This window comes from Coffea eugenioides, chromosome 8 (genome assembly GCF_003713205.1).
Source record: "Coffea eugenioides isolate CCC68of chromosome 8, Ceug_1.0, whole genome shotgun sequence".
NCBI lineage: Eukaryota > Viridiplantae > Streptophyta > Magnoliopsida > Gentianales > Rubiaceae > Coffea > Coffea eugenioides.
In genome coordinates this window covers 16015108-16025176 of record NC_040042.1, presented here as the reverse complement: position 1 = coordinate 16025176, position 10069 = coordinate 16015108, and the positions used below count along the sequence as shown (strand labels likewise).

Here is a 10069-nt window from a genome sequence, read left to right as displayed (position 1 = left end):
ACTAACAAAAAAATAATTTGAGTGTGTTTAAATAGGAGATTATTTGAAATAATATATGGAAAAAAATTGCTATAGCACTTTTTGAGAAGTGATGCATGTGAAATATAAAAGTAGTTTAAAAAGTAAAAAATTAATTGAAAATTGTATTTGTGATACAAGCAAAATATTATTTGAAATAATTTTGTTTTCCAAACACACTCACAATATTTCTAACGATTTACATATACTAAAAAAATTGAAAAATTACTCTTCAACACATGAGAAGTTAGCATCGCCTTATGTTACAAATTTTGCTAACTTATTTAGTCCTGTTACAATGTCATCATCATTATTTTTCTGCTTAAATTCTAATAAACCTAAAATAATCTAAAAAGAAACATTAATCCAACAAGAATAAGAAAAGATTATATACAAAATAAATAATAGAGATTTATTTAACTATTTAATGTTTTTGTATAGTTGTTATTGTAGAAAAGAACATAACGTTTAACAATGAAAAGATTACAAAAAAGATACACATAAATAAAAATCCCAATATCTTGTTTTGATTTTTTTTTTCTTCTTCTTCTTTGTGTGCTTCTTTTTTAAGTACGATAATTTGTGTGCTTCTTGGCTAAACATGTCATTAGAATCTAAATATATCATTAGCCCCAAATTAGAACGATAATTTGCATAACAGTAGCTTGGAATTAATATGCTCAGACAAAATTTGTTAAAGGAGATTGTTATCAGTTTTTTTAGTTAAACTAGTTTCTCGAGTTTGTAACCATGCATGTCCACCAATTATTCTGAAAACATTTCCTTGATTAATCGATAAGTATTCTTGGTGGTCATTGACTGGCTGCCTAAAATGAATCCGAACAATGTTTTCATGTTAATGTAGAAGATATGTTTTCTTCATTTCCTAGTAAAAGAAAAACAGCTTTTGCTTATAACTATGTATGCTTTTTTCATTTTCTATTGGGTCCATCAAGTTATAAATCTCTAATAACTTGATTAACATTGATTTAACTTTCTCGAACTGTGATTTTTCAGGTCACACGTGATGGAAGCATTTGTGGGAATTCTCGTAGATACTTTGAATTCCATGATCGAGGAGGAGCTTGGATTGCTTTGTGGCGTTGCAACCAACATGCAAAAGCTTTCACGCTTGCTCTCTACCATCAAGGCAGTACTTGAAGATGCTGAGCAGAAGCAATTCACAAACAAGCCAATACTACAGTGGCTTCAGGAGCTCAATGTTGTTGCCCATGAAATCGATGATGTATTGGATGACTACGCTGCTGAAGCCTCAAGAGTCAAGTACAAAAATTCTGTTCGTTTTAGTTTGATGTGTTATCCTGTAGCAGGAAACTTAGTGTTTCGTCACAGGATTGGGAAAAGGATGAAGCAGATCCTTGAAAAATTTAATGCAATAGCTGATGAGCGAATAAAGCTTGATTTGAGTGATCAGAAGCGTGGGAGCTATTTCAATGCAAGCCTTGAGACTGGATCCATGGTAAATGAACCTGAAGTTCTTGGAAGGTGATAAGAGTTTATTTTACGTATTTTTAGTGTGTTTTATTAGTTAATTTTGGTTTGATTATTTAGTTTTATAACTAGAATAACTAAGGTTTTGGTAAAAAACTACATTTTATGTTAAAGTGGCTAAACATTGCATTTTATGGATTTTTATGGTAAAAACTTCATATTTTGTAGGTTTAATGATTCAATCATCAAATGAAGTGCATTGAGAATATATTTGGATTATTGATGATGGATTAAAGTTGTGAAAATAAAATATGAAGTGTAAAAGGAAGAAATGCAATTTGAGGACAAAAATCAAGAAAAGTCAGCTTTCACAACTCAGACACATTTTCGTATTTTGACTATATCAGGAGCTACAATGATCGGATCAAGGTGATCTTGGTACCATTTTGAAGCTAAGAGATATATCTACATTTGGTATGAAGACATCAAAGTCCAATTCAGCCGTTTTCTTGGTCAAAAGGTCGAAACACAGAAACTTATCTGGATGGTCGAAAGCTGAAGCCCAGAATTGACCAGTCTATGGTATTTTGACCATATCTCAGTCCACCGATCTCCAAATTAGATGATTCTTGAAGCATTGGAACTCTAATTCAAAGGGCTACAACTTTTGTGTTTTGCACAAAAGCCAGTTCGGCCTTCATCATGGAGAAAAATGCAGTTGAAGTGAGGTCAAAAGTAAAAACGTGTATGGCAGCCGAATTTCTGTAATTTGCTCAGCCATTTTTCTCATCTTCACACTACTTTCCAGCTAGAGTTGGAGAGAAAACGTAGGCTGCACATGCTTCAGAAGACATAAGGAAGAGATATAGCCAAGGTTCCAAGTCAAAAGCCATTATTTTTGACTCCCTTAACAAATCCAGATTTGGAGAATCAAAGTGGAGAGTCATAGCAGAAAGTTTTGACTGGTAAGGGAAGGATTTTTCATCAGCTTATATGCAGAGACATTTGAGAAGATTATATACGGGAGAAGCTGGGAGTCTGCAAAAATGTAGCTTTTCCATTCTCTTATTGTTAGATTAGTTTAGTATAGAGTAGTAGTTCATCCATTCTTGTATACTATCTAGATTAGGATGAAAATGGAGATGAAGAAAGAGAAGTTGAAGCTCAAGTGACATGGGTTATCTCTTCTCCAACTCTTTATCTTTTGTATTGGATTCTTAAATATAGTTAATATGCAATTTCTGGATTTTATATTTAATATGTGTCTTTAAAGTTTATACCTTGGGTTTGGTTGAACTTTCTATGATTGTTAGTATTTATTATTTGGTTATTTGATTGCTATGATTTGAGCAAGTTATTTAGCACTTTGACTCTTTAAATCATGATTAATCTGGTACCATTAATTGTGATTATCTAAGGTGTTATTTCTACAATGAAAATTGAGATTTAACATTAGTTCAAGAAGTGCTAAAACATAGGGAGTACACTCACGAAAGTAGAGGTGCACCTATGTGGTTTTAGTGATTCATTTCATGTAATTTCACTGAAGAAATGAAACTTGTAGCTAATTTCATAACCATGAGAATAGGTATGGATTAGTTATAAGTATAATTGATTCACTACGAAAGTAGGATTCAAATGCATAAGGAAATTACACCATAATTAGCCTAGATGTAGTACTCAATGATCCAAATATAACACTTGCATGAGTAGTTAGGGATACCACAACCTAAGGAGCTTTTATTTGTTAATTTCTTGTATAAGTGCAGTAGGTTAAATTTCTTATCATTCATTGATAGTCTAAATAATAGAGAAGCTTTAGTAATACCGGTAATTGTTCACTCTTCCTTGTGGGATCGACCCGATATATACCCTAAACTACTAGTTGATCTGTATACTTGCAGTGAACGGGTGTAATTCGGTATTTTTTAGCTTGCACGTATGTAAAATACCCGTCAGAAGGGATGAGGAAAAAGAGCAGATTGTACACATCTTGATGAAAGAAAAGGATAGAGATGATCAGAATGCATCAATTCTCCCTATAGTGGGTGTTGGAGGCCTTGGAAAGACAACACTTGCCCAATTGGTGTTTAATGATGAGCGCATAGCCAAGCATTTTGAGCCAAAACTCTGGGTTTGGGTTTCAGAGGATTTCGATGGGAAGAGGATTATAAAAGCCTTAATTGAGTCTGTAGAAAAGACTTCTATTGGAGACTTAGCCTTGAATACTCTTCAAAGAAAGCTTCAAGAGTTGTTGAGAGGGAAAAGATACTTGATTGTACTGGATGATGTATGGAATGAGAATACACGGGAATGGAAGAAGCTGAAATCTGTTCTGGAATGCGGATCAAGTGGTAGTTCAATTGTGGTGACAACTCGTAAGCAAAAGGTTGCTGAAATAATGCGCACATTAGAGACACGTTATCTATTGAGTTTGTCAGACGATCAGTGTTGGTCACTGTTCAGGCAACAGGCATTTGATTGTCAGGAGAAGCAAGAAAGACTTGAAGCTATTGGAAGAGAGATTGTAAAAAAGTGTGGCGGTGTTCCACTAGCTGCAAAGGCTCTTGGAGGCTTTCTACGATTTAAGTCGGAAGCGGAATGGAACTCCGTGAAATGCAGTGAGCTTTGGAACTTACCTGAAGATGAAACACATATCTTGCCCGCATTGAGATTGAGCTACCTTAATCTTCCAGTAGAGTTGAGAGGTTGCTTTGCATATTGTGCTGTATTTCCCAAGGGCTCTAAAATTGAAAAAGAGGAGGTAATACATTTGTGGATGGCAAATGGATTGATTTCTTCTAATGGAACGATGGAAGTGGAAGATGTTGGTGATGCTGTGGTGACTGAACTACATCATAGATCACTGTTCCAAGCTGTGGAGAAAGATGAATTTGGCCTTGTCCATGATGACACTTTTGAGATGCATGACCTTGTCCATGATCTGGCTCGATCCGTAATGGAGGCTAAACACGGTGGAACAGAGTCAAACAGAACCATGATGTTGGATTTGCGAGATGATCAGCTAACAATGGCTTTTCCTATTACAATCACAGGCATTGACCAGTTTTCTTCTTTCTTGTCAAAATGTGGTTCCCTGAGGGCGCTCATTGTAAGGTCCCTGAGAGAAATAGTTATAGAGTTTACAGAGCTGCCACCTGCAGTAAGCAAAAAGTTTACAGAGCTGCCACCTGCAGTAAGCAAACTGAAACATTTAAGGCATCTAAATCTTTCAAGATCCAGCATTGTTGAACTACCCAATTCAATTTGTGACTTGTGGAATTTGCAAATTTTAAACCTAAATGATTGTAAATATCTTCGGAGCCTACCCAAGGGCATGAGATTCCTCAGAAATCTTCGACATCTTTGTCTACAGGGGTGTGGGAATTTGACACACATGCCAAGTGGAATTGGAAAGCTAACTTGCCTGCGGACGTTGAGTATGGTCGTCTTGGGTGGCAAAAGTGGCTTCCGGCTAAGTGAGTTGCGAGGCTTAAATAACCTTCGAGAAGAGCTAACAATTGAGCACCTTGAGAGGGTTGAAGACAAAAAGCATGCAAAAGAAGCTTGCTTAATTAGAAAACAGAGTCTCCGCAAGTTGCGTTTGAATTGGGATTCCAAAAGCACGTTTCAACAGTACAACGATGAGGAAGTGCTTGAAGCCTTGAAACCCTGCCCCAGCCTTCAATATCTGAGTATAAGCGGCTTCGAAGGTTCATCATTATTTCCATCTTGGATTTCAACTGTAACAGAAGTTGATGTGGTGGAAAGTGCAGCAGAGTACATAGTTGGGGCCCAGGAGAGTACCGCCGCTAGTGCTGCAATGTCCCCATCTTCGTTGAAACAGCTGGAGTTAGAGAACATGCCCAACCTAAAAGGAATGTTAGGAAGAGAAGTCCAAGGTACTCCAGGAGTATTCTCTCAACTTCAATCCTTGTCCTTTTATCGTTGTCCAATGTTGACATTGCCATTGCCACGTATGCCATCCCTGAAGGAGTTACATATCGAGCAGTGCCCGAACATGGCATGGGCTTCAATCTCCAATCTCACTAGTCTCAACTCCCTTAGAATTATGGACATTGAAGGGTTCAGTTGTTTTCCAGAAGAGATGCTACAAAATCTTAGTCTTCTTGAATCCCTGGAAATTCGGTGGGTGAGTGATCTGCGAGCCTTACCCAGAAGCTTGGCTAGCCTCACGGCTTTGAAGGAATTGACCATCGACCACTGTCTCGAGCTGGAGTCTCTGCCAGAAGAAGGATTGCGAGGCCTTGCTTCTTTGCAGAAACTCGATATCGAGGGATGCTATAATTTGGTGAGTCTCTCAATGGGGACTAAAGCCCTCAAATCCCTGACTCATCTACGCATCGCAAGGTCAAACATGGCAGATCTGCCAGAGGAAGACCACTCCATTGAGCCTTCTACCATACCAGGGAACAAATTTATCCAACTTTTTGCTGCAAGGAAGAGTTTTCATATTTACCATGTAACAATCCAAAGCACCATTCTCAGTAATTTGGCAGAAAGAAGATGAGAAGATGCTATACGAGCAGACATGGGAACGGAAATTTGAAGGCCGCTAAATGCCATTCACTGAATTAATCTAGAAAAACAAAATGGGAGATAAAGTTATTGTCTCTCTTCCCTCTTTCAACCTTCTTCTGGTCCTTGGTAGAAACATAACCGACGAGGAAAAGAAGGAGAAAATCACATCCATGGTTAACCCAAACACATGATGTATTATGCTTGAATCCTTGCAAACTTGATTTTCATAATGCTCTTTATCCTTCCAATATTTGATTGGCTATGCACCATAGAATGTAGGGAATTAAGATTGCATCAGTGGGAAGAAAGTCATATCAGAGGACAATCTAGAGTTTCAAGCCAGACTGAAACCAAAGAACTAAATCTCTCTGATTCTTAACACATATAGCAAGTATACTCTTTGAATTTTGATTAAAAAATGTACTAATTAAACCAACTAATAAATTCCCTTAGAATAAAGCAGATACTCAAGTTGAATGTCATAAACAGCAATCTGACTTTCATGACTGACCAGCAGATGACATTGATCATTGTGGAACTGAACTTTAGTTTCTCCAATTACGGGTGATGTATGACCTGGTGGTGCTTGCATAGCTTTCATTTTCTTCTTCTGCAAACCATCAATGTTCCAGATACATAGCTGCAAACAATATGGTGCACCAATCATGAGCAGTTAGCTCCTTGACATTTTTACAGATTGTAAAGGAGATAATTTCAATCTAGACTTGGGAAAAAAAAAAAAGCATTTGCATGTGCATCTGCTCCAGATGATACCAATACATTCAAGTTCTGGGAGAAAGCAAGCCCAGTGATTTGTTTATGGTGCACCTTATGCTTGGTTTTAACCTATAATTCAAAACAAGTGTGAAAAAGAAAAACAGCTGATAGTTCCATCACAAGCAGGGGGAAAAGAAGACATACAAGCCGATAGTGAAGCTGCCACCATATACAAAAAAGATCGTAATCAACAGATCTGTAGGCTTCTTTATTCCAAAAGCTAAGTATAAAACTTCAAAGGGGCTGTCTCAACAACAAAAGATCTACTCTGAGATAGACAAAGAGAATTAGTCAAGTGATTGCAACAAAATTCATGCATACAAACTTTCATTTTCAAAACATCCTACGGCAGCATCATTATCTTTATGTAAAAGCCATTGAAGTGCTAAACAAACAATTTCTTTAAATAAGCAACATGATCAGCACTTTCGAATAGGATAATATTCACAGATCCAAAGGGATAAGAAGAAAATCTACCTCATCAACTCTGACATTGTATATTTGTATAGTGGAATCTTCCATTCCTATGGCAATAATATTGTTGTCCTGAGGATGGACTGCCAAGTAGTCATGACCTGACCAAAATTCAAGGATTGGATTTGTCATCTTAAACCATTAGCAGAGGTCGTGTAAAAGTCAAACAATGGACACAATCAAAACACAATCCGAGCATAAAAAACGATAGATAAGCAAAAGAGGACTTTGACCCATAAACATAATGGCATTAGGTGCAGAGGGTAACAACCGACCTTAAACCTCATCATATTGAACAAAGAGACCTTGCCACCAGATGCAGACATGACGTAAGAGTCATTCCTTGATAAAGCAATGGATGCGGGTGACTCTTCTGCTGGTTTGGCTTCACTTAGATCATTGGACAGGAGAGCCCTGCTACTTGGCTGCCACATCTGAGGAATGATGGATGCAATAGACTGATATGCGCAGAACATACAACACGGAAGAAAAAAAAATACAAAAAATGGGATATATGAGATAAGGTTAAACCGAAGGAAAAGAGAACAGAAGTGGAAACAACATGCTGAAAATCCAACCTTTCCAGAAGGATTCCGTTCACTGCGCTGCCATTTCCAGAGCCTATGAAGAGCATTAGAGCCCAACGCCAACAGAGCAAGACCAGAATTTGTGTAAAGCAAACGCAAAATCTGTAATTCCCATATTTTTTGCTAAACAAAAGTACCAAGGGTATCCGTTGATAAAGAACTTTCAAAGCATTACACACAGCAAGAAATTCTATCAAATATAGGATAATCACATTTGACACTGAGACTTGCACACTAGATACAGATACCCCCTCAACTTCCGATTGCAGCACTTTAATACCTCATTCAACTTTTTAGAGCATCATGATATCACACCAGAAGAATCTTAGCCTTCTTGAATCCCTGGAAATTAGGGAGATGAAGAATCTTCGAGCCTTACCTAGAAGCTTGGCTAGCCTCACGGCTTTGAAGGAATTGGCCATCATGGAATGTCCCAAGCTGAAGTCTCTGCCAGAAGAAGGATTGCGAGGCCTTGCTTCTTTGCAGAGTTTCAATATCTACGAATGCTATAATTTGGTGAGTCACTCAATGGGGACTAAAGCCCTCAAATCCCTGACTCATCTACGCATTTCAAGGTCAAACGCGACAACTCTGCCAGAGGAAGTCAAATATTTGCCCGCACTACAAAAACTAGAGCTGAATGATTTTCCCAATCTAACTTCAGTGCCGGACTGGTTTGGAAACCACCTAACTTCTCTTCAAGACTTGACACTAAAATATTGTCCCAAGCTTGAAACACTTCCATCCAGCATTCAAATGATGACAACACTCCAAAGTTTGACTATATTTGGCTGCGCCCTACTGGGACCACAGTGCAAAAGGGGAGGAGAGGAATGGCACAAAATTAAGCACATCCCGGACCTGAATATTTGATAATACAATTATGTATGTGTGGGTCTGCTTATAACATAATTATGTAATAAAGTATTTGTGTATTGTCCTGTAAGTGTGGAGAAGACCAACACTAGTACGTAATTGATACAATGCCTACTTGATATGAATTTAGTCATTTGCTAGAGGTTGTATTAAATGAAGAAGATATTTGGGATTTCATTGCAGTTCTAGTTTTTTTTTTCATAATGCTATTACTTTAGACCATCCACATTTGAAAATGTAAGATTAATTATGGAAAGTAAATAAATACAAGGAGGTGTAGGTAAGATTAAATAGGGAAAACATATGAATGCAAAGAAGAATAATAATTATTAATATGTGCATATACATGATAGGTTATATGAATTTTAGATGTGTTAATCAATTACTAGGCATGTCAAGTAATTGATTTGGACCAATATAAAATTTTTCAAAGTAGATATGGACCTATGCAGTGAAGTTGCAAAATTAGAATTCTTAATTGATATGATTGGAAAATTCTCGATGTGGAAGTTGGAAGTTTGGAAATTCAAATCATTGCAATTTTCAGCAATTGCACCTCATGGATGTGCAATTGGTACCAAAGTGCACGTTAGTATTGCATTCTTATGGATGCAAACAATTGGTACCATATCAACAGTGTCTTTAAAAAAGTCTTAAAATGCCCAAGGCAGAAATGGCAACCATATTTGAAAATGAGAAAGGAGAAGCAAGGAATATAATTGGGAAGGCACAACAGGAGTGGATTGAATATGAGGAGGTGACAGGAAGAGCAAGGAAGGAAATGGAGGGTGAAGTAGGGTCTGATCAGCATAGAAAGGTTAGTGAACCTCCAAAAAGAAGGTATCATGAGAATTCACACGGATGCAGCTATAAGTGCAAAGCTGATCAGAACTGGAAAGGGAATAATAGCAAGACACTTGACAGGAGATATTATGAGAGCAAGAGGTGTAACGGAGATGAAATTGGGAGAGGCACTAATGGAAGAATCCTTAACCATTAGAATGGCACTCCAAATGGCAAGACAAGCAGGCTGGGGAAAGATAGAAGTGATGTCAGATTGTAAAGCAGCAGTCGACATGATCACAAGCAACAATGTGCAGGAGGGTCATATAGCAACCATTCTGGAAGACATTGAGGACCTAATTAAAAGGTTTGATTTTTACACAGTTTTTTTTGTACCTAGATCAGCTAATGTAGGAAGTCATAGGCTAGCACAATTTGCAACAAAGCTAGTTAATGACATTGATTGGGAAAACAATTCCCCAACTTGGCTAATAGAAGCAGCCAACAAAGATTGGAGGGCTGAGGCCACCTTTTGTAATTAAGCCCTTGTAGTTATCAAG

At 37.4% G+C, this 10069-nt stretch overlaps 1 protein-coding gene across 1 annotated transcript; it reads left to right on the top strand.

Moving 5' to 3' along the window:
* The first annotated feature begins 1045 nt into the window (after positions 1-1045).
* On the top strand, positions 1046-6001 carry LOC113780326 (putative disease resistance protein RGA1). The gene is made up of 2 exons (XM_027326133.1): positions 1046-1524; positions 3433-6001. Exons 1-2 carry the CDS (start codon positions 1046-1048, stop codon positions 5999-6001), a joined length of 3048 nt encoding a protein of 1015 aa, XP_027181934.1.
* The last annotated feature ends 4068 nt before the right edge of the window (positions 6002-10069 follow it).